At 59.4% G+C, this 23,379-nt stretch overlaps 3 protein-coding genes across 5 annotated transcripts in view; 1 reads left to right on the top strand and 2 right to left on the bottom strand.

The window, feature by feature from the left end:
• The window catches only part of LOC102443532 (transmembrane protease serine 9-like), a 41,173-nt gene extending 35,199 nt beyond the window's left edge, over positions 1-5,974 (bottom strand). The window contains exons 1-6 of the mRNA XM_075928847.1: positions 5,715-5,974; positions 3,297-3,323; positions 1,910-2,072; positions 1,096-1,367; positions 703-860; positions 6-269 (exon numbers count right to left, since the gene is read on the bottom strand). Of these exons, the coding sequence (XP_075784962.1) occupies positions 6-269; positions 703-860; positions 1,096-1,367; positions 1,910-2,072; positions 3,297-3,323; positions 5,715-5,769 (939 nt within the window). The 5' untranslated portion in view covers positions 5,770-5,974. The remainder of the gene's footprint in view (positions 1-5; positions 270-702; positions 861-1,095; positions 1,368-1,909; positions 2,073-3,296; positions 3,324-5,714) is intronic.
• A 4,956-nt stretch (positions 5,975-10,930) lies between these two features.
• On the bottom strand, positions 10,931-16,598 carry LOC142818227 (serine protease 33-like). Of its 2 annotated transcripts, none has more exons than XM_075928748.1 (6): positions 16,470-16,598; positions 15,924-15,944; positions 15,639-15,801; positions 15,255-15,526; positions 12,980-13,149; positions 10,931-12,590 (listed from the first exon to the last, which is right to left on the bottom strand). In XM_075928748.1, exons 1-6 carry the CDS (start codon positions 16,525-16,527, stop codon positions 12,297-12,299), a joined length of 978 nt encoding a protein of 325 aa, XP_075784863.1. In that variant the 5' UTR covers positions 16,528-16,598; the 3' UTR covers positions 10,931-12,296. The 2 variants fall into 2 exon arrangements, with proteins under 2 accessions (XP_075784863.1, XP_075784864.1); XM_075928749.1 differs by having other exon boundaries at positions 15,255-15,480; positions 16,470-16,572.
• Positions 16,599-16,640: 42 nt separating this feature from the next.
• Positions 16,641-23,379, top strand: LOC106732767 (prostasin-like). 2 transcript variants are annotated; one of them, XM_075928747.1, is made up of 6 exons: positions 16,641-16,770; positions 17,784-17,900; positions 18,491-18,653; positions 18,920-19,185; positions 21,818-21,993; positions 22,280-23,379. In XM_075928747.1, exons 2-6 carry the CDS (start codon positions 17,837-17,839, stop codon positions 22,535-22,537), a joined length of 927 nt encoding a protein of 308 aa, XP_075784862.1. In that variant the 5' UTR covers positions 16,641-16,770; positions 17,784-17,836; the 3' UTR covers positions 22,538-23,379. The 2 variants fall into 2 exon arrangements, with proteins under 2 accessions (XP_075784862.1, XP_075784861.1); XM_075928746.1 differs by lacking the exon at positions 16,641-16,770 and having other exon boundaries at positions 17,493-17,900.

Consider the following 23,379-nt stretch of genomic DNA (forward strand, 5'->3'; position numbering starts at 1 on the left):
GCTCAGAGGATGCTGATGAGCCAGGCAGCTAGAAGCAGGGCAGCGGGGGCCGGGCGGGGGGGGCTGCCCCCGTGCGGGCTGGAAGTGCTGCTATTGGCCACCCCAAAGGTGGCGTTGGGCACGTGCTGCCCGATCCAGTCCCGGTAGGCGCCCACGCGGGTGTAGACGCCAGGGCGGTTGGGGAGGGCGCAACCCTCGCCCCAGCTGACCACGCCGGCCACGAACCACAGCCCGGCCTGCTGGCACGCCAGCGGCCCCCCGGAGTCGCCCTGCGGAGAGAGAGCCGGTCACACAGCGCCCCTCACTCCTGCCCCCAGCCCTGCCCCCAGCCCTGCCGGTGCCCCTCAGACCCGCCCCATGGCCCCTGCCAGCCCAGCCCTGCTCCCAGCCCTGCCAGACCAGCCCTGCCCCTAGCCCCTGCCAGCCCAGCCCTGCCGGTGCCCCCCACTCCCGCCCCACAGCCCCTGCCAGCCCAGCCCTGCCCCCAGTCCCGCCGGTGCCCCTCAGACCCGCCCCACAGCCCCTGCCAGCCCAGCCCTGCCCTGCCCCCAGCCCTGACAGTGCCCCTCAGACCCGCCCCACAGCCCCTGCCAGCCCAGCCCTGCCCCCAGCCCTGCCGGTGCCCCTCAGACCCGCCCCACAGCCCCTGCCAGCCCAGCCCTGCCCCCAGCCCTGCCGGTGCCCCCCAGCCTCTGCCCTCACCTGGCAGGCATCTCTCTGCCCCTCGGCGTAGCCCGCGCACATCATGTCGTCCTGGATGTCCCGCATGGCGCTCCGGTGCTGGTACAGGGCGTCGCAGGGCAGCGGGTCGATCAGGGGCACCTGCAGCTGCTGCAGCGTCATGGGGGCCGGGAGCTTGGCTGGGGGGCATAAAATCACCTGAGTGGGGGGGGCAGATCCAGGGGCAGGACACAACGCCCCCTCCCTGCCCCCCCAGTGCTTCCCCTTCCAGCCCCTCCTCCTTTGTGTTCCCCTCCCCTCCCGCTTCCCTCATGGCCCCTCCCCCTTCCCTCATGGCCCCTCCCCCTTTCCCACATGCCCTTCCCCCTCTGTTCTACTCTCCTGCCCCTCCCCGTTCCTCTCCCCACTTCTCACCTCCCTCCTGCGGTGACCCCCAGCCAGTGACCCAGCAGAGGGTCCCGGCGGGGAAGTGGACCCTGGCGTCCGGGAGGCAGGCGGGCAGCACCCGCGGGGTGAATGCGACGGGGCGGCCCAGCTGCACCAGGGCGATGTCGCCGCTCGAGCCCTCTCCGGAGAAGAGCGCGTGGCCCAGGGCGCGGGCCAGGGGCAGCCGCAGGGAGCCGGGCTCTGGGGCCGACAGCTGGCGGGAGCCCAGGACGGCTCGGTACCGAGACAGCTCTGCGTGCCTATGGGGAGAGAGGGGTCAGACCCAGAGACCCACAGCAGCGCCCCCCAGCTCCTGCCCCCCCAGCCCTGCCGGTGCCCCTCACTCCCGCCCCCCACCTCCTGCCCCCCCAGCCCTGCCAGTGCCCCTCACTCCCGCCCCCCACCTCCTGCCCCCCCAGCCCTGCCAGTGCTCCTCACTCCCGCCCCCCAGCTCCTGCCCCCCAGCCCTGCCAGTGCCCCTCACTCCTGCCCCACAGTCCCTACCAGCCCAGCCCTGCCCCCCCAGCCCTGCCAGTGCCCCTCACTCCCGCCCCCCACCTCCTTCCCCCCCAGCTCTGCCAGTGCCCCTCACTCCCGCCCCACAGTCCCTACCAGCCCAGCCCTGCCCCCCCAGCCCTGCCAGTGCCCCTCACTCCTGCCCCACAGTCCCTGCCAGCCCAGCCCTGCCAGTGCTCTTCACGCCACATCCACAGCCCCTGCCAGCCCTGCTCTGCCCCCCCAGCCCTGCCAGTGCCCCTCACTCCCCACCCCCATCCCCTGCCAGCCCAGGCTGGTCACTCACTCCGGGAAGCAGTGAGCCGCACTGAGCACCCACTCCGAGCTGATGAGGGTCCCGCCGCAGACGTGACGATTCTCATACTGCAGACTGACCTGCCAGGGCCAGGCTCCCACCGGGGCGTCCTCCCCCCCGACAATCCGGCTCTGGGGCCCCCCGTGGCCACATGCTGTGGTCGGAGAGAGAACAGTGACAGGTGGGAGGAGACACAGCGCCCCCTGGTGCTGGGGGCTGGAGCTGCAATGGAGCCTCCTGTGGGGTTCTTGGTGCTATATAGTGCCCCCTAGTGCTGCCCTAGGGCACTGGGCCGGCCCTGCCTGCCAGGGGAAGAGAGCCCCCTGCTGGACCCTGCCCTGCTCCCTGCCCCACAGCACCCCCTAGCACCACCCTGGGGCACTGGGCCAGCCCTGCCTGCCAGGGGAGAGCGCCCCCTGTTGAGCCTTGCCCTGCTCCCTGCCCCACAGCGCCCCCTAGCACCACCCTGGGGCACTGGGCCAGCCCTGCCTGCCAGGGGAGAGCGCCCCCTGCTGGACCCTGCCCTGCTCCCTGCCCCACAGCGCCCCCTAGCACCACCCTGAGGCACTGGGCCAGCCCTGCCTGCCAGGGGAGAGCGCCCCCTGTTGAGCCTTGCCCTGCTCCCTGCCCCACAGCGCCCCCTAGTGCTGCCCTAGGGCACTGGGCCGGCCCTGCCTGCCAGGGGAGAGAGCCCCCTGCTGGACCCTGCCCTGCTCCCTGCCCCACAGCGCCCCCTAGCACCACCCTGGGGCACTGGGCCAGCCCTGCCTGCCAGGGGAGAGCGCCCCCTGTTGAGCCTTGCCCTGCTCCCTGCCCCACAGCGCCCCCTAGCACCACCCTGGGGCATTGGGCCAGCCCTGCCTACTAGGGGAGAGCACCCCTGGCAAGTACAAGGTTAGGGACACCAAGGGTGTGAGCCCCCACCCCGCTAATAAACACCGATGGATCTCCCCTCCATGGATTTACCAAACTCTTTTTTTAACCTGATTATAATTTTGGCCTTTAAACATCCCCTGGCAAGGAGTTCCACAGGGTAACCACATCCTTCCTTTGGTTTGTGGTAAATCTGCTGCCTATTCATTTCCTCGGGTGAGCCCTGGTGTTTGTGGTTTGGTGGGTCACCACTAGTTCCCTCTCTGCAGTCTGAAAACTGACCATTTGTTTGGGCCCTTTGTTTCCGCAGTGGGGACACGCTAGTCGGGAGTTACGAAGTTGATGTGTTACTTGGACAGTTTCCCACTGCAGCCATGGCCCTAGGGGCCTGACAATTCCTCCCTCTCCGCTAGCTGCAAGCACTTAGGTTTACCAAGCCTCCAGGGCCTATTTAACCAGATCGGTAGGTGCAGAGGTGACGTGATGTCCCGCCGGGGTTTCCTACCTGTCTGGATTCCATTGTCCGGGGCAGCTGAGGGAGCCAGGTGCCGGCGTCGCAGAGGGTGCAAAGTGGGGGAACCGGTTTGAGAAACGAGCAGGAATCGGGCAGCGAAGGAAAGAAGGAAAGAAAAGCCCTCACTAAAGTACACAGTCCAAAGAGCACAGCTCTCCGCACGCCGGGTTCTCGCCTCAGCTACGGGCAGGCTTGTCTAGTGGTTAGAGCGGGGAGAGAGCCAGGACTCCTGGGTCTCCCCATTGGTTCTGTGTCTTCCTCCCCCTGCCCAGCTCACACACAGCACACCGCTGGGGGGGATCCCTCTGCCCCTGAGAGCTTGCTATCCACCTCCCTGCTGAGGTCGCGTCCCAGGGTGCTCGCAAGATTTGGAGCAATTCAAGAGCCCAAAGGTGCATTTTCAGGGCTGGCTCAGAGGGGGGGATGAGAGAGGCAGTCTGGGGCTGAGAATGAGAACTGAACCCGAGCGCCCTAGCTCCCAGCCCCCCTGCTCCAACCACTGGCCTCCACTGCCCTTCCATAGCAACCAGGAGTCCCCATCACCCGACAGCATGGGCAGCAAGAGAAGGGTGGTTGGTGAGGTGCAGGGAGGTCCCATGACCCAGCTCCTCCAGCTCAGCTTGCATGGGGGACTAGGTGGGGGTCAGAGAGCTGCCCCAGTGACCCCACTGTGCGGCGCCAGCTGTCTGCCTGGGCAGGGAATGTCGCACAGCCGGTCCTCCCCTTGTCTGCCTCTTCTCAGCCCCCCAGGGAAACCTCCCCTCTCCTGCCTCTTCTCAGCCCCCCAGGGAAACCTCCCCTCTCCTGCCTCTTCTCAGCCTCCCAGGGAAACCTCCCCTCTCCTGCCTCTTCTCAGCCCCCCAGGGAAACCTCCCCTCTCCTGCCTCTTCTCAGCCCCCCAGGGAAACCTCCCCTCTCCTGCCTCTTCTCAGCCTCCCAGGGAAACCTCCCCTCTCCTGCCTCTTCTCAGCCTCCCAGGGAAACCTCCCCTCTCCTGCCTCTTCTCAGCCCCCCAGGGAAACCTCCCCTCTCCTGCCTCTTCTCAGCCCCCCAGGGAAACCTCCCCTCTCCTGCCTCTTCTCAGCCTCCCAGGGAAACCTCCCCTCTCCTGCCTCTTCTCAGCCCCCCAGGGAAACCTCCCCTCTCCTGCCTCTTCTCAGCCCCCCAGGGAAACCTCCCCTCTCCTGCCTCTTCTCAGCCCCCCAGGGAAACCTCCCCTCTCCTGCCTCTTCTCGGCCTCCCAGGGAAACTCATTCTTCTCCTCCAGCCCCACCCTGACGTCAGAACAGGAGACTGCTGTGTCCTCAAATGACCTGGGAGCTTTGCAAGAGCCTTATTGGCAGGAGGGATGGCCAAGTTCTGGTGTGTGCGTGCGGGTGTGCTGAGTGTGTTTGGGGGGGGGTCCCTTGTGGTGTGTTTGTGGTGTCAGTGGCAAAGGACAGCACAGTCCCAAAGAGTTTCACAGTATTCTGGAGGGTCGGTATTATGTGTTGCGCTGGGTAATGAGAGGTAGATCCATCCCAGACAGATAGACACAATAGAGACAGATGGTGATGGCACAGACCGACACCTATAGACACAATCTAGACAGACAGACAGACACAATAGAGACAGATGGTGATGGCGCAGACACCTATAGACACAATCTAGACAGACACAACAGAGACAGATGGTGATGGCGCAGACAGACACCTATAGACACAATCTAGACAGACACAATAGAGACAGATGGTGATGGCGCAGACAGACACCTATAGACACAATCTAGACAGACATACAGACACAACAGAGACAGATGGTGACGGGGCAGACGGACACAGTTTATAGACAGTCTAAACAGACAGACACAAAGCAGACACATGGTCAGACTCAACCCAAGAGGAGAGAGACAGTGTAGACAGGCAGACACAATCTACACAGATGAACAGATGCAATCTGGACAGATGGCATGTAGACTGTAGGCAGCTGGATACAGCTCAGACAGACAGGCAGACAGATTGACTGACAGACAGACACATCTTTTGTTACTAGAATACTCTCCATTATTGTAGGACCGACGACACCCAAAGGCAGGCCAGGAACACTTTGTGCCGGGTGCTGCCCAGGCTCAAGCTGGGATCGGGCCCCAGGGTGCCAGGTGCTGCTCAGACCCAAAGAGGGAGCCAGTCCCTGTCCCAAAAGGCTCACAGTCTAAACAGACACAGGTCGGTTTATTCTCTCCCTTTTACATCTAGGGAAACTGAGGCTGAGAGAGAGACCCCATGACACACTCAAAGTCACACAGAGTCTATGGCAGTGACAGGGGCAGAATCCAGGTATCCTGGTTCCTGGCCACCCTGGTGAGCTAACCACTAGTCCCCACTGCCCTCCCGTAGGACCCAGGCATCCTAGCTCCCAGCCTTCACTCACCTTGCAGGATGGGCAGCAGGAGAAGGGTGGTTATTGTGGTGCAGGGAGCTCCCATGACCAAGAGCTGCTCTCAGCTCGGCTTCCACAAGAGACTAGGGGTGTGCGAGCTGCCCCAGTGACCCCACTGCCCGGCGCCGTCTGTCTGCCTGGGCGGGGAATGTCGTACAGCCGGTCCTCCCCTCGCCCGCCTCTTCTCAGCCTTCCAGGGAAACCTCCCCTTGCCCGCCTCTTCTCAGCCTTCCAGGGAAACCTCCCCTCGCCCGCCTCTTCTCAGCCTCCCAGGGAAACCTCCTGTCACCCGCCTCTTCTCAGCCTCCCAGGGAAACCTCCTGTCACCCGCCTCTTCTCAGCCTCCCAGGGAAACCTCCTGTCACCCGCCTCTTCTCAGCCTCCCAGGGAAACCTCCTGTCACCCGCCTCTTCTCAGCCTCCCAGGGAAACCTCCTGTCACCCGCCTCTTCTCAGCCTTCCAGGGAAACCTCCTGTCACCCGCCTCTTCTCAGCCCCCCAGGGAAACCTCCTGTCACCCGCCTCTTCTCAGCCTCCCAGGGAAACCTCCTGTCACCCGCCTCTTCTCAGCCTCCCAGGGAAACCTCCTGTCACCCGCCTCTTCTCAGCCTCCCAGGGAAACCTCCTGTCACCCGCCTCTTCTCAGCCCCCCAGGGAAACCTCCTGTCACCCGCCTCTTCTCAGCCCCCCAGGGAAACCTCCTGTCACCCGCCTCTTCTCAGCCTCCCAGGGAAACCTCCTGTCACCCGCCTCTTCTCAGCCTCCCAGAGAAACTCCTTTTTGGGTCTCCATCCCCTCCATGTTATTCACTCTCCCCATCCCCAGCCTGCCGCAGCCCATCTGCATGGGCCCCTCAACCCTTCCCCAGATCCCATGTGGCTGAGAACAGCCCCACTGCTACATGGGACCACCAGCCTATGTGGAATGGCTGCTGTGTGTGTCTCTCTGTACGTGAGTCTGTGTGTGTGTGTCAGTGTGTGTGTGTGTGTGAGTGTTTGCATGTGTGTTTGTGTGTGTGTGTGTGTGTGTGTGTCAGTGTGTGTGTGTGTGTGTGTGTTTGCATGTGTGTTTGTGTGTGTGTGTACGTACGTGTATGTGTCTGTGTGTGCGCATGTCGAGTGTTTCTGCAGTTAAGCTGCAGGGTTTCTATGTCTATAGGAAGACTCTGTGCTGTCTGCATCTCTCTGTGTGTAGTTAAACTTGGGGAGAGAGGGGCTTTGGGTAAATAGCCCAGGACAGACTAGTCCAAGGAAATTCAAGGCCTCCATGGGGTTATTTATTTTGTATCATTCTGGGTACTGAGACATGGACCCGTCTGAGACAGACAGACAGACACAACAGAGACAGATGGTGCGGATAGAGACAGACACAAAATATAGACACAATCTAAACCGATGGGCAGCCGCAGGAGGGATGGATGGATGGTTGGAGAAAGAGAGACACAGCGGAGACAGACTGGCAGGCACTATGCAGACAGACAGACAGACAGATGCAATCTGGACAGACAGGCATGTAGAATCTAGGCAGCTGGATGCAACTCAGATAGGCAGATGGACAGGCGGGGAGACAGACAGACACATCTTTTGTTACTAGAATCCTCTCCATTATTGTAGGACCGATGACACCCAAAGGCAGGCCAGGAACACTTTGTGCCGGGTGCTGCCCAATGTCCAGCTGGGATTGGGCCCCGGGGTGCTGCCTATATGCACAGTGGGAGCCAGTCCCTGTCCCAATAGGTCGGTTTATTCTCCCCCTTTTACATCTAAGGAAACTGAGGCTGAGAGAGAGACTCTGGGACATGCTCAAGGTGAAACAGGGAGTCTATGGCAGTGACAGGGAAAAAAAATCAGGCATCCTGGTTCCTGGCCACCCTGGTGAGCTAACCACTAGTCCCCACTGCCCTCCCGTAGGACCCAGGCATCCTAGCTCCCAGCCTTCACTCACCTTGCAGGATGGGCAGCAGGAGAAGGGTGGTTATTGTGGTGCAGGGAGCTCCCATGACCAAGAGCTGCTCTCAGCTCGGCTTCCACAAGAGACTAGGGGAGTGCGAGCTGCCCCAGTGACCCCACTGCCCGGCGCCGTCTGTCTGCCTGGGCGGGGAATGTCGCACAGCCGGTCCTCCCCTCGCCCGCCTCTTCTCAGCCTCCCAGGGAAACCTTCCCTCGCCTGTTGACTCATATTTAGATTGTGGTCCTCTTTGTCCCCTAGGTCCCTTTCTGCAGGACTCCTTCCTAGACAGTCACTTCCCTTTCACTACAGTTTTTCCCGGAAAAACTGTTCTGCGTCCTGGGAACACATTGGGTCTTCTCCTTTTCTTTTGCAGAAGAGCAAACGCGCTCTTTCGGAAGCCCCTGTATTCCTTCTTCCGCGAGGAATACGGGGGCTTCCGAAAGACGGCTTTTTCCTGACATTTGGCCCAGTCTAGATGGGCCAAATGTCAGAAAAGCCTCTGTCGACGAGAGAATCAGAAAAAGCTACGCAAAATGCAGAGTGCATTTTGTGTAGCTTTTTGCAGAAAAAAGATGTCGTCTAGCCATATCCTGTGTATATGACCCGGATTGTTCCTTCCTAAGCGGAGCACTTTGCATTTGTCCTTATTCAACTTCATCCCGGTGGCCTCCGACCATTTCTCCAGTGTGTCCAGATCAGTTTGAATTACGACCTGTCCTCCAGAGCACGCCCAGCCCCTCCCAGCTTGGGATCATCTGCAAACTTAATAAGCGTGCTCTCTATGCCAGTATCGAAATCATTGATGACGATACTGCACAGAACCGGCCCCAAAACAGACCCCTGCGGAACCCCACTTGTTCCAGCAGGATTGCGAACCGTTAATAACTCCTCTCTGGGGGTACGTCTACACTAGCTCGTTAATTCAAGCTAGGTAGGCAAATCAGGCAATTGGAGTTGCAAACGAAGCCTGGAATTTAAATATCCCAGGCTTTATTTGCATGTTCCCGTCCGGACGCCATTTTGAAATCCCACATAGTTCGAACTGACTGCCCGCGGCTACACGCGGCAGTCAGAAGTTAATCCGAACTAAGGACTTAGTTTGGATTAACTGTTACTCCTCGTGGAATGAGGTGTAACAGTTAATCCAAACTAAGGACTTCGTTCGGATTAACTTTAAACTGCCGCAATTTGTCTACCTAGCTTGAATTAACGAGCTAGTGTAGACATACCCTGAGACCAGTTATCCAGCCAGTTATGCACCCGCCTTATAGTAGCCGCATCTAGGTTGTATTGTCCTAGTTTATTATAAGAAGGTCATGCAAGACCATATCCAATGCTTTGCTAAAACCGAGGTGCCCACGTCCACCGCTTCCCCCTTTGCCACGAGGCTTGTGAGCCTGCCAAGGAGAGCGATGGGGGTGGCTTGACGTGAGTGGCATCGCATTATTTCGTGTCGTTGTGAGCAATGAGCGATAGACCCGCCCTAGGCAGTAAGTGACAGATGGTGACTGTGGAGACAAACACAATACACAGCAGGGGTGGCCAATCATTTCTGATGGGGGGGGGGCACGCCAAGATTTTGGAAAGTGGTGGAGGCAGCACTCTTCCAGGATATGAATGGAGGAGATGTGGGGTGTGGGGTGGAGGTTGGGTGCAGAAGGGAGTTTGGGGGAAGGGACTGGGGTGCAGGAGGGAGACTGGAGTCTGGGAGGGAGTTGGGATGAAGCAGGCGGTTGTGACCTAGGGCAGGGGACTGGCGGGCAGGAGTTTGAGATGTGACCTAGGGTAGGAGGGGACTGCAGCGGAGATGGCGCCAAGCCGTGTCCAGAAGCCGTGGGGACCGGAGAGGGGGGGGCTGAGGTGGGAACAGCGGTTTGTCGTGTCCTGGGAAGACGTTGCTGAAATTCCCGGCGCTGTTTCACCGGGACGGCCCCCAAAGCTGGCTCCCTTGAACCCGGCGCTTCGGAAGCCTCTGCTAATGATATCGGGCAGCCTCGTAGTGATGACTACCCCCAGAACGACGGTCACTGTCATGGCCCAGCACCTCCAAGAGCCAACTGGCCTTTCGGGTTTTGAAGGGCCTGTGACCCAGGGCCAGAGAAGGTGACCCAAGAAGCAGACTCCTTGACCTTGCTTTGATCTTTAGAGCCATCTCACGGGGTATGCAAATGGATTAGGGCCATTCCATGCTAGATAAGCGCGAACTTTGAAATGCAAATGGGGATGGCTGGAGAATTAACGGCCCTAATTGCACCGGTTGACTTATATCTCTGTAGCTGTTAGCCATAGAACCAACCCGTTCCGGCTGCAGTCCATGCAGGCGGCGATCCAAAGGATGGAAGTATGGAGCCAAATCCATCCCCGTGGCGGGAGCTCGGCGGCTGCCTCCTGTGGATTGCTGTGGCTAATTGCTGGAGCTGCTTAGGAAATAGCATTTTACATCGAAAGCCCTTTGATCTCCCAAAGACGGCATGCATTCAAGAGGCGGCACAAGAAGTCGCTGCAAAATTCCCGGGGCCCGCTCTGTTATCGGAGGCCTGCTAAAGTTTCACCTGGGGAGTCTGAGTCGTCAGAGAGAAGGTGCCGGTTCTATTCTGCCTTGCCCGGATATTGAATATAAGGCCGCTGGACCTGGGGGACTGATTCGGGAAAGGGCTCTCTCTGTCTCGAAAGCTCCCCATGCCTGTTACAAAAACAACCAGCGGGCCCAGGGCACCTTAGGGTATGTCTACACTACAGCGCTAATTTGAACTAGGCGTTAGTCCTCGTAAAATGAGGTTTACCTAGTTCGAATTAAGCGCTCCACTAGTTCGAATTAAGTTCGAACTAGCGGAGCGCTAGTGTAGTGCCTATCAAAGTTAATTTGAACTAACGTCTGTTAGTTCGAATTAACTTTGTAGTGTAGACATACCCTTAGAGACTAACACGACAGAAATAATATCCTGACCAAAATTCAACACCCAATTGACATCCAAAACAAAGTCACGGACACGTCCAGTCTACTCAGTGCGCCTCATTAACACCGGCATGACAATTAACAAGTACTTCCCCCCTTTCTTTTTCTGCTATAAATTGTGAAGGGCCCCCCCTTTTCTCTCCACTCATCTGAGGAAGTGGGTTGTGCCCCCAAAAGCTCACGACAGGAGATATACTCTTTGTTAGTCCACACAACACCCTGAACTTAAAGGAAGATATGTCGTTTGCGCTGCGCAAATCGCATATCTTGTTTCAATTCCATTTCAAAATAAGCAATGAGGAGTCCTGTGGCACGTTATAGAGACTAACAGATTTATTGGACCCACTTTGTCAAATGCAGGTAGTGGAAGTTCCAGAGGCAGGTATAAATATTCAGGCATAAGAAAAGAGTCCCAATGAAGAGTAAGGCTGGAGATAACGAGGTCAATTCGGTCAGGGAGGAAGAGGCCCACTTCTAGCAGCTGATGTGGAGGTGTGAACTCCAAGAGAGGAGAAGCGGCTTTTGTAGTTGGTTAGCCATTCACAGTCTTTGTTTAATCCTAAACTGATGGTGTCAAATGGCTACCCTTCTGATATTTCGAAATAGTTTCTTTTGGAAGTTGGCGCATCTACCCAGCGCCAAATTTCGAAATAACGCACTATTTCGAGACATCCCTCAGCCCTCATGGAACGAGGGTTACCGGGATGCCGAAAGAGCGTGCCCGTTATTTTGAAAAATACTTCGAAATAACAGGCAGCTTGTAAGGACGCTTGTTCGGACTCTTGTTAAGACGCGGGGTAGCTATTTCAGGATACCTGAAGTAGCCAGGCAGTATAGACATACCCTAAGATGCTACAGGACCACTCCTTGTTTTTTAAAGTTACAGGCTAAGACGACGACCCCGCCGAGACTTTGAAACGTGTCTGCTAGGAAACGGATCCGAGAGCTCTGTTCATCCCCGGTTGTGTGTTGCTCTTTTCCTCAGTCCCCTCTCTCTTGTTCCTCTTTAAATCAGTGTTAGGTGAGTGAATAAGAGTTGGCTGCCAGTGTGTAGCTGGGGAAGATGTGAAATATTCACGGCCCTGGGGGAGTTTGGTTTCCGAGCCCTTGGGACTGGTACAACATTTTTACAGGATGAACAAAGTTTGTATCGACTTGCGTGTTTTGTTGATTTCCCCCCTGCTGGCCTGTTGAATTTTCAGAGAAATCCCACTTAAATAAAGTGCAGTGATTTGGACATGGCTCATGTGCATCGTGATTTGGTTTTTCTGAAGTAAAGTAAGTCGTCTGGGAACAATTGCCGGAGCAGCCGCAGGGAAAGAGGCAGGACACGCTCGGTGGCCAACGAAAAGGTTTGTGTGAGAAGCTGGCCCATACAAAGGCCGTTTCCCCCCTTCCTCTTTAACACCTAGAGAAACTGAGGCACCGAGAGGCCTGGGGCTTTCTGGCCCCCCTGCTTTGACTCAAGGCTCTCAATGCTTTTCGATCCGAGGGCTCCCAACACATGATGGAATTGCAGGGTCCCGCGGGTGGGAGTATCCTGGACACGGGGTTTCGGCTGCAGGGCAATGGAAAGTTCAGGGCTCAGGCCTTCAGGAGTCGTGGAGTGCAGCTTCCCTGCTCTAACCACTAGGCCCCACTCCCCTCCCTATAACCATAGGGTCGTTCTCACAGCTGGCCTGGCCTCTGGCTGTTGAATGAATAGCCCAGAAGTAGCAGGGGGCAGAGGAGCAGCGGGCTGGGAGCTGGAGTGCAGCCGGCGTTGGGCTGGCTCTGAATCGTGATGTTCACCGTCCCGAATTCCACCCCGGGGAGCCGCTGCTGGATCCAGTCCGAGTAGGCGGAGACCAGGGTGTAGACCCCAGGACGGGCCGGGAGGCCGCAGTCGACTCCCCAGCTCACGATGCCAGTGAGGAACCAGGAATCGTTCTGGGGGCAAACGAGGGGCCCCCCCGAATCGCCCTAGAGAGACAGAGAATTAGTGAAACAGCGCCCCTCACTCCCGCCCCACAGACACTGCCCCCCAGCCCTGCCGGTCCCCTCACTCCCGCCCCACAGACACTGCCCCCCAGCCCTGCCGGTCCCCTCACTCCCGCCCCACAGACACTGCCCCCCAGCCCTTCTGGTCCCCTCACTCCCGCCCAACAGACACTGCCCCCCAGCCCTGCCGGTCCCCTCACTCCCGCCCCACAGACACTGCCCCCCAGCCCTGCTGGTCCCCTCACTCCCGCCCCACAGACCCTGCCCCCCAGCCCTGCTGGTCCCCTCACTCCCGCCCCACAGACACTGCCCCCCAGCCCTGCTGGTGCCCCCCACTCCCGCCCCACAGCCCCTGCCCCGAATGCCCTCACCTGGCAGGAGTCCTTCCCTCCGGCGGGGAAGCCAGCGCAGACCATGCCGTCTCTGATGGGCCGTGACCCGGGAGACTCCGGGATGGGCTGGCTGTACAGGTCATTGCACGTCTGGGTGTCCATGAGCGAGACCTGAACCTCCTGCAGCGTGCGGGGGGCAGGGAGACTTTCTGGGGGGACAAACGACAGTTCAGCAGGGCCCAGCTCCCCCTGCCCCCCAAGCTGGGTCACCCCCTATTCCCTGCAGGGCAGAGACGCCCCACCTGGGCCCTACAGACCAGGGGAGACGGGAGGTTTTACGCACAAGCGGAGTCCTGGCTCCCAGTCCCTGCTGTAACCATTAGCTCCAACTTCCCTGCCAGAGCCAAGGAGGGACCCCAGGAGTCCTGGCTCCCGGGCCCCCCCCCCCACTTAGCTCCCCAGCCCTCCCTCCCTTCCCACAGCTGCCTCCTTTCTCCCGTCGGATGCTCAGCAGGTTCCCTATGGCTCTGCCGTGCCCGGTCGGCCTGCAGCCGTACCACGGCGACACGGCTCCTGCAGCCACGCCTGCCTCCAGGGCCCTGCCACGTGTCAGCCCCCGCCCCAATGCCTGATGAAAACTGCCTTATGAATATGCATAGCTGAAAGAGGCTTTATGCAAAACAGGTGATGGGACCCATCCTTTTAGCCGTTACACGCTGCGGATGGGCCCCCCAATTGCGGGGCCCGGGGGAGAAGCGAGACGTACGGAGGGGGGAGCTGTTCATAGTTCCGTGAGCGCTAATGAGGGTCGTTAGCGATGCGCTGGAGACATAACGACGCGGTGCTCAAACCGACGCGTTGTGAATGGGCGTCGTTGCCCTGTAAACCCAAACTCCGGTTGGTCCTGGACAGACATGTGACCCGGCCACCTGGGACTGGGTCCATCTTGAACCTGCTGCATTTCCATGGCGATGGGGGATGCTGAACCAAGGGTTCCCGCCCTGGGGGAAAGTCTATTTAAGCAACAGGAAGCCACCAGGTCTTCAGCGGGGCTCTGAAAGTGCCTGGCCCGCCCGGGGAGGATGCAAAAGAACCCTGAAGAGGGCTGGCGACCCCGGCGAGATACAGGTCAGCTCTGACTTGACGCGTTTTCCTGCGCGAAGGCCATTTCAGGCACGTAACCAGTGTCTCTGTAGCTTAGAACGAGTTTTTGTTCATTTTCATGTAGTGACTTACTTTGATCTGTCTGCTGTCACTTGCAACCCCTCCAATCAGGGGCAGGGAACCATTCTTAGGGCGGGGGGCTGCTGACCCACAGAAAAATCAGTCGGGGGCTGGCAGCCAAGAGAGAAGCAAAGTGAGAAGCCCCTGGCTGAGAAGAAAACCCCTCCCCACATTCCCCTCGCACCCCAGAGCCTAGGGGGGCCAGGCGAGTAGATGTGGTGTGCTACAGCCTGGGCTGTGTGGCGTGTAGTCAACCTGTGGAACTCCTTGCCAGAGGAGGCGGTGAAGGCTAGGACTAGAACAGAGTTTAAAGGGAAGCTAGATAATTTCATGGAGGTTAGGTCCATAAAAGGCTATTAGCCAGGGGATAAAATGGTGTCCTTGGCCTCTGTTTGTCAGAGGCTGGAGAGGGATGGCAGGAGACAAATCGCTTGATCATTGTCTTCGGTCCACCCTCTCTGGGGCACCTGGCGCTGGCCACTGTCGGCAGACAGGATACTGGGCTAGATGGACCTTTAGTCTGACCCAGTATGGCCGTTCTTATGTTCTTATGAGCTCCCTAATGCTGAGCCTCGGTGCTATATCCAGGCAAGGGGGTGCCGCATCGGGCCCCCGGGCCTGAGGTACCCCTGTTTGTAATTAATACAAGCGCTTTTACTTCTTATCGAGCTGTGTGTCAATAACTGTTCCCTGGGAGGACAACCATGGTGCATATCTCTCTGTCACTGATCGGGAGGCCAACCTCACGAAGTTCCGCTGTGTAAAGCACTAGGATGGGTTTATTTGGGGTTCTGGGCCCAGGAGGGGTTGGGTTTTCTGGGTGCTGAGTCCTTAGGGCTGAGCAGAGCTGAACTGGTTGCTGTACGGTGGCGGGGGGGATGGTCACCCCAATTCTATGACTTGCCAAGAGGAGACCAGAGGATCTGGCCCAGCAGGACAGGGTGGTGGGGAGCCCAGCAGGCAGGAAGTAGGCATCAGTGGTATAAGCAGCCCACCAGGGCACAACTCCAAGGGGACTTCTGTTATTCAACCCATCACACCCAGGCCTCCTATTCCCCGTCCCCCCATGCCGTCCTGCCATGCGTCTTACTGTTGGACAGCACATTGCCCCAGCCGGTGATCCAGCAGAGGGTGCCGTTGGCTGTGGTGTCGCTGCTGCGCGGGAGGCAGACGGGCAGGATGTGGGTGGTGTAGTGGAGGGGCGTGCGTAGCCGGAACAGGGCGATGTCGGAGGTGAAGGTGACTGGGTCGTATTCACTGTGGATGATGACCTGGGCCACAGCCGTGGTGAAGGCGTTGGCACTTCGGTGATTCAGCTGGAATTCCCCCAGGGAAATGGAGTAAGCGGAGAGGGACAGACGCCTGGGAGAGGGGGGAGACATGGGACAGGAGTGTGTGATTCTACTCCCGCCCCAGAGCGCAAATGCAGCCACCTCTGGGGTGGGGCGGCTGGAGAACAGCCTGGAGTACTCACGGATCGAAGCAATGAGCTGCAGACACCACCCATTCCTCCGTGACGAGGGACCCGCCGCAGATGTGGGATCCCTTGTACCGGATGCTGGCCTGCCAGGGCCATTCCCCGCTCTGGGCATCCTGGCCCCCGACGATGCGTTTGGAGGCCACTGGCTGCCCACAGGCTGGGGGCAAAGGAGGGGAGGGGTGTGAATAGACCCCAGGAGTCCTGGCTCCCAGCCCCCGGTTCTAACCCACCAGCCCCGCTCCCCTCCCGGCGCGGGGAGAGAAAGCCCAGGTTGCTTACTTGACTGGAACGCCGTGGCACCTGGAAGAGAGAGAGGGAGGTGTGAAACACTCCTGCTGGCAGTGTACCCGCCGAGAGCCTCACCCCGGCCTGGCCTTTTCCTCCTGAAACTCACACGGGGCAGAGTCCTCCAGGAGCCAGCCGCAGGATTACTGGGCGGGGGAGAAATTCCTGAGGGACAGCTGCTGAGCACTGGCTCCAAGTTGTGAGGGACACACACCCGCACCCTGTCCCAGAGCTGGGGAGAGAACCCAGGCTCTCAGCCCACCCGTTGCTCTAACCACCAGACCACACTCCCCTCCCATTGCTGGGAATAAAATCCCAGCATCCTGGTTCTCTCCCATCCTCCTTGCTCTAACCACTCGTTCCCACTCCCCAACCAGGGTTGGGGGTAGAAGCCAAGTACCCTGGCTCTCAGCCCACCCCTTCTCTAACCACCAGACCACACTCCCCTCCCATTGCCGGGACTAGAACCCAGGCTTCCTGGCTCCCAGCCCACCCGTTCTGTCCCTGTCTGCTCCCCATCCCGGCAGACCCCATGCTCACCTGCTAGCAGAGGCAGCAGCAGCAGCAGGGCAGGCAGTGGGCAGCTGAGATGGCCCATGGGACCGGCTTTTTTGACTCCCTCCGGCTTCCCCAAGGACTGGCACCAAGTCCGGGGCCAGAGGGCAAAGTCACTGGCCGTGAGGCAGAGGCAGGACGTCACGCTCGTAAACAGAGCTGTAAATCCACCCGGCGGTGAGTTCGAAGAGGATCCGAAAGTGGCTCCCCTTTCTACACCTCGGAGAGACCCCAGGCGTCCCGGCGCCCGGCTGCCTGCTCTAACCACTAGCCCCACTGCCCTGCGGTAAGATGAATGGCATGGAAGGCTCGCAGGAGGTGGTTCTCTGGCTCTGGGAAGGGCCGGGATGGAAGCAGCTCTTTGACTGTATCCACAGGCATGGGAGCCAGGGTGGAGACTGCAGGGGGCAGGGGGATGGCGGGGAAGGGGTCCCAGCTGAGCGTGTGGCTAGCACAGGAGTTCACCTATATCTAGGCTTAAATATTAAACCTATTAACTGCCTTGATGAGGAAATAATGTCGGGTTTAATGGAGTGAGAACGAAACCAGAGCGTAACCCAGTAAATGATCTCTGGGAGGGGAGTGGAGGCTAGTGGTTAGAGCAGGGGGGCTGGCAGGACTCCTAGGTTCTCACGCAGGCTCTGGGAGGGAGTGGAGGCTAGTGGTTAGAGCAGCGTGGCTGGCAGGACTCCTAGGTTCTCACACAGGCTCTGGGAGGGAGTGGAGGCTAGTGGTTAGAGCAGCGTGGCTGGCAGGACTCCTAGGTTCTCACACAGGCTCTGGGAGGGGAGTGGAGGCTAGTGGTTAGAGCAGGGGGGCTGGCAGGACTCTTAGGTTCTCACGCAGGCTCTGGGAGGGAGTGGAGGCTAGTGGTTAGAGCAGCGTGGCTGGCAGGACTCCTAGGTTCTCACACAGGCTCTGGGAGGGGAGTGGAGGCTAGTGGTTAGAGCAGGGGGGCTGGCAGGACTCCTAGGTTCTCACACAGGCTCTGGGAGGGGAGTGGAGGCTAGTGGTTAGAGCAGGGGGGCTGGCAGGACTCCTAGGTTCTCACACAGGCTCTGGGAGGGGAGTGGAGGCTAGTGGTTAGAGCAGGGGGGCTGGCAGGACTCCTAGGTTCTCACACAGGCTCTGGGAGGGAGTGGAGGCTAGTGGTTAGAGCAGCGTGGCTGGCAGCCAGGACTGCTGGCTTCTCACCCTGGCTCTCGGAAGGGGCGTTCCCTTTGACACCTTCCAGCTGCCCTTTGGTTTCATATTTCTGTTTGCGAAACTGAGGCGGTATCTGTATGCCCCTCCCGCCAGCGCTCCCTCCCCCGGCCGGATCCTGCGCCCCGGGTGCTGGATGCCTCTGGGCCATGGCAGCCGCCTGCTGCCCGCTGCCCGCTCTGCTGCTGCTGCTCGAGCTGCCCTGGCTGGAAGGTGAGGGCTCCGCTGGGGGCCTGGGAACCGGCCCAGGGCTTGAGAGCTCCTGAGTGGGGAGGGAAGGCAGGGTACAGGCAACGTGCCAGGCAAGCAGGAGCCAGGACTCCTGGGTTCGCTCCCTGGCTCAGGGAGGGGAATGAGGGCTAGTGGTTAGAGCAGGAGGGCTGGGAGCCAGGACTCTTGAGTTCTACCTCCAGTTCTGGGAGGGCAGTGGGGGCTAGTGGTTAGAGCAGGAGGGTTGGGAGCCAGGACTCCTGGGTTTTCTCTCTAGCTCTGGGAGGGGAGTGGGGACTAGTGGTTAGAGCAGGAGGGTTGGGAGCCAGGACTCCTGGGTTCTCTCTCTAGCTCTGGGAGGGGAGTGGGGACTAGTGGCTAGAACAGGGAGGTCAAGGGCTCTCGGGTTCTCTCCCCCGCACTGGGAGAGGAGTGGAGTCTAGGGGTAAGATCAGGAGAGGCTGGGGGCCAGGACTCCTGGTTTCCCTCCCCAGCTCTGGGAGGGGAGTGGGGGCTAGTGGTTACAGCAAGGTGCTCTAACCCGGACTCCTGGGTTCTAGTCACTCTGCTCCCCTCTTTCTCTTTCTCCCCAGCATGTAAGCAGCCAGTGGGGCTGCCCCGCATCGTGGGGGGCAGCGATGCTAAGAATGGGTCCTGGCCCTGGCAGGTCAGCCTCCGCGACGGCAGCAAGCACATCTGCGGAGGGTCCCTCATCGCTGAGAGCTGGGTGGTGGCGGCAGCTCATTGCTTCAAGAAGTGAGTAACCCGGCCGGAAGCCATGGCTCGGGGGCTGTTCCCCAGCTGCCACGCTCCAGAGACAGCTGCCTCTCAGTGCCAAGTGAACCCACCTCACTGTCTGGCCTCTTCTCAGCTGTTACATCCCAGGGGTGTCTTCATCTCCCGGCCCGGAATGCCATCCTTGTACGGCGTTATACACTGCTGTTCCCCAGCCGCTCTGCCCCAGAAGCAGCTGCATCCGAGAGCTGGGCAAGCCTTTTTTATGTGCCTCTCGTGTCTTGCAGAGACAAATCTGCCTACATGGTGAACCTGGGGGAGTATCAGCTCCTGAACCCCTCTGAGAGTGTGCGATCCTCTTCCATCAAGAATATCTACATCCACCCCAGCTACACCGATCTCGGCTCCAGCGGGGACATCGCCCTGGTTGAGCTGGGAACCCCTGTGAGCTTCAGCCGCGTTATCTTCCCCGTGTGCCTTCCGGCCTCCTCGGTGGAGTTCCCCACCGGTCTGCCGTGCTGGGTGACCGGCTGGGGGGACACGCAGCACGGAGGTGAGGGGGAGAGCGGGGGGCTGGCGGGATGGGGGGAATTAACGGGGCAGGATGCTCTCGAGGTGCCCCGGCTGGTGGGTGGAAAACAGCCACGGAGAATGACGTGGGGAGCTGATCAGCTGAGTCCGGAGGACCATGTGGTTTGGAAAGCGAAAGTGTTCGGAAGGCTGCACAGATAGCAGCAGCTCGTGGTCCCGTCCGGGCGGGGACTCCCTGCGTCACGCAGCCCCGTTGAAACACAGTAAGGTGCAGCCCTAGCGAGTGGCATTTTTCGCGCACAGTTCAATGTCAGTAGAAACCTTGTGTCCCCAGTGTGTACGCGGAGGGTGAAATCGACAGTCACCCGTCAAAATCGGATCCTTCCGAGCTACCCAACTCTTTCAGCGTCACCCGGACCCTTGATTCTCACCCCAACAAAACCTCAGCACCCACGCTTGGGCCAGGATCAACAACCCTTCGCCATTCACCGGGAAACGTAGCTTCCCTGGACCCGCCCACAAGCCCTACACGTCTCAGTGGGGCAGTCCCACTAGTGTGTAACTTTAACAGCAACGAGCAACCTGTGGCACCTTAGAGATGAACCACAATATATAGCTAGGGTCAGGAGCTTTGGTGGGCACAACCCACTTCCTCAGATGAGATGGAGCGGGGAAAAATGGGAACCCAGAATTTATATCAGAAAGAGAAGGGAGAAAAGGGGGAAAAGTACCTGTCAGTTGCAGTGTCGGGGCTAATGAGGCTAATTGTGTGGGCAGGAAGTGTCCCCTACCTAGCTTTTGATGTGAACGAGGTGTTAAACGCTAAATCGTGCTCTGCCCTCTATCCTCATCCTTGACCTTTAAATTAACAGTTACGTTCTTCCTACACCTAAAGATAATCTGTCCCAACCCGAACCTTAACTCTAACCTGAACCCTAATCCTAATCCTAACCCTCTAACCCGAACCATAATCATAACCCTAGCCACGATCATAACCGTAACTTTAACCCTAACCCTAACCACGATCATAATCATAACCTTAACCTTAACCCTAACTTTACCCCTTACCTTAACCTTAACCATAAACCTAACCCTAACCCTAACCACAATCATAACCTTAACCCTACACCTAACTTTACCCCTTACCTTAACCTTAACCCTAACCCTAACCCTATAAGCCTAACCCTAGCCCTAACCCTAACCACAATCATCACCATAACCTTAACCCTAACCCTAACTTTACCCCTTACCTTAACCTTAACCTTAACCCTAACACTAACCTTAACCCTAACTTTATCCCTTACCTTAACCTTAACCCTAACACTAACCTTAACCCTAACTTTATCCCTTACCTTAACCTTAACCCTAACTTTACCCCTTACCTTAACCTTAACCATAAACCTAACCCTAACCCTAACCACAATCATAACCTTAACCCTAACCCTAACTTTACCCCTTACCTTAACCTTAACCTTAACCCTAACCCTAACCCTAACCCCAATCATAACCAGGGCTCGCCGAACCGTGGTTTGGCACAAATGCTTCCCCCCTGCCCTCCCCAGGTGAACGCCCCATCCCCTAGGCCATGCTGGAACCCGCCCCACTGCCACCTCATCTTCAGGGCATCCCTTCTCCTGCCTTCCACCAGGGCAGCCGGTGTGTTGGCTATCCTGCCTCTCCCCGAGTGTGTGTGTGTGGGGGGGGCTTGAGCCCCCTGCCCTCCCCATCCCCTGGGCCACGCTGGAACCCACCCCGCCACCTTACCGTCAGGGCGCCCGTTATCCTGCCTCTGCCTGGGGGGGCCCTATCCCAGTAGGCCGCAGCAGAACTCAGCCCACCTCCCTACCTTGAGGACGCCCCGTCCCATCAAGTCCCATCCCCCGCCCCCAAGCAGCCCAAGCTCCCCCACCACCCTTGGGAGCAACCAGACACAGGACGAGGGCCCCCCGGAGGGCAGGGCTGTGGGCTGGCGCGTGGGCCTCATTTGGGTCCCCCCGGGAGGTGCATAAAAACGAGCGGTGGAATTTATCAAATGCCGAGGGTCTAAATTCGAGGCCTCCTTTGAGGCTGAGTTCCAGGCCGATTGGCCCTGCCTGCTAGTGCCCTGGCCTGGAGCGGGCAGGCTGGCCCAGGGCTAGTGCCCCCTTGTCTTTGCCCCCTTCCTTCTCCCAGCCTTGTTTCCAGTCCCTGGCGTTGCACTGGGCTGGGTCGTCGGCAGCAGCTCTCCGCATCCTGGTGCGGCGAGGGACTTGGCTGGAGCTGGAGCGCGGTGTATTGGGTGGTCTCACCCCAAAGCAGATCCCTCTGCTGGGGGTGGGGGAGCAACTGTGGCTGGGGGTGGCCGTGACTTTGATCCTTGATCAGTTGCTGCCTTGTCCATCCCCCGGATCTCCAAGCGCTTTGCAAAGGAGGCTGGGATCATCCCCCCGACTTTACAGGTGGGAAACTGAGGCTGGGAGAGACCGGTTGGAAGGCTGGGCCAACTCAGAGCGTGTGCCCGCCCATGGCATGGCCAAGGGCTCCCCCTGGTGGCCAGCACAGCACGGTGCAGGCGCTAGAGTCCCATCCATGGCTGAGAGTTGTCCAGCCGTGCTCAGCTGAGTGGGGTCTGCTCCATGGGGGTGACTGGGCCCTGTCCCGCTGTCTGTCCCCAGTGAGCCTGGCAGCCCCCCAGACCCTGCAGGAGGCAGAGGTGCCGCTGATAGGCAGAGACGCCTGCAACAGCCTCTTCAGCTCCGCCTCCTACCCCGAGGACCCGGAGGAGGCCAACCCCATCAAGGACGACATGATCAGCGCCGGGTACTCGCAAGGGGGGAAAGATTCCTGCCAGGTGAGAGCCCGTCTCCTCTCCCTGGACACCCCCCCCCCCCCCCCGCCCCACGCCAGCCAATCCCAGATCGGAGCCGGAGTCCCAGAGGGGAAAGGCCTCGTGTTCCATTCCCTGCCCCCCGGAGCCAGTCAGACCCCGCCATGGGGCTGGGTCCCAGCTGCCCACCAGTAGAGGGGACAGGCCCCATGCCCCTTTCCCTGCCCCCCGGAGCCAGCCAGCCCCAGTCCCAGCTGGCACCCCCTAGAGGGCCCCCCCGGAATTAACCCCTTGGTCCTGCTCTCCGCAGGGTGACTCGGGGGGCCCCCTGGTCTGCGAATGGGACAGCGCGTGGCTCCTGGCCGGGGTGGTGAGCTGGGGCGTGGAATGCGGGCGCCCCAACCGCCCGGGGGTCTACACCCTGCTGCCCCCCTACGCCGACTGGATCCAAAGCCACATCCCCACGGCCTCCTTCACCGTGCGCGTCTCCTGGGCCTCGGCGGCCCCCCCACGGCCCCTTGCCTCCGCCGGACTCCTCCTGGCCACGGCTGTGTCCTGGCTCCTGTGAGCGCCCCCGCGCCGCCCCGCCCCCTGCGGCCCCTGCACCCCTGCAACGCCCTCCGGGGGGCCCAGGGGTCGCTGCCTCTGATGGGTGCTTGGCGTGGTGCAAACACCACTCATGCTAACAAAGGCACACACACACGCACGCGCACACGCACACACACGCACATACACACACATGCACACACGCACACACACACACATGCACTTACACACACACATACACACACATGCACACGCGCACACACACACATGCACATACACACACATGCACACACGCACACACACACACATGCACATACACACACACATACACACACATGCACACGCGCACACACACACATGCACATACACACACATGCACACGCACACGCGCACACACACACACACGTGCGCACACACACACACACACATACACATGCGCGCTACTAATGCCAATGAGGACACAAACACACACACACGCACGCACACACACACACGCGTGCGCACACACACGCACACACGCACACATGCGCGCTACTAATGCCAATGAGGACACAAACACACACACACGCACACACACACACGCGCGCGCTACTAATGCCAATGAGGACGCAAACACAGAAACATACGCACGCACACACACAGGCGCACGCACACACACACGCGCGTGCACACACACACGCACACACACACGCGCGCGCTACTAATGCCAATGAAGACGCAAACACAGAAACACACACACAACTGCTAATGCTAATGAGGGCACAAACACACAAACACACAAACACACGCATGCACACGGAGTGGCTGTAGCCTTCCTCCACTTTTGGGGTGGGGGGGCGGGTCTGTTCTTTTCCTTTTCCTTCA

The sequence above is a fragment of the Pelodiscus sinensis genome, chromosome 4, assembly GCF_049634645.1.
Source record: "Pelodiscus sinensis isolate JC-2024 chromosome 4, ASM4963464v1, whole genome shotgun sequence".
In the NCBI taxonomy this organism is placed as follows: Eukaryota; Metazoa; Chordata; order Testudines; family Trionychidae; genus Pelodiscus; species Pelodiscus sinensis.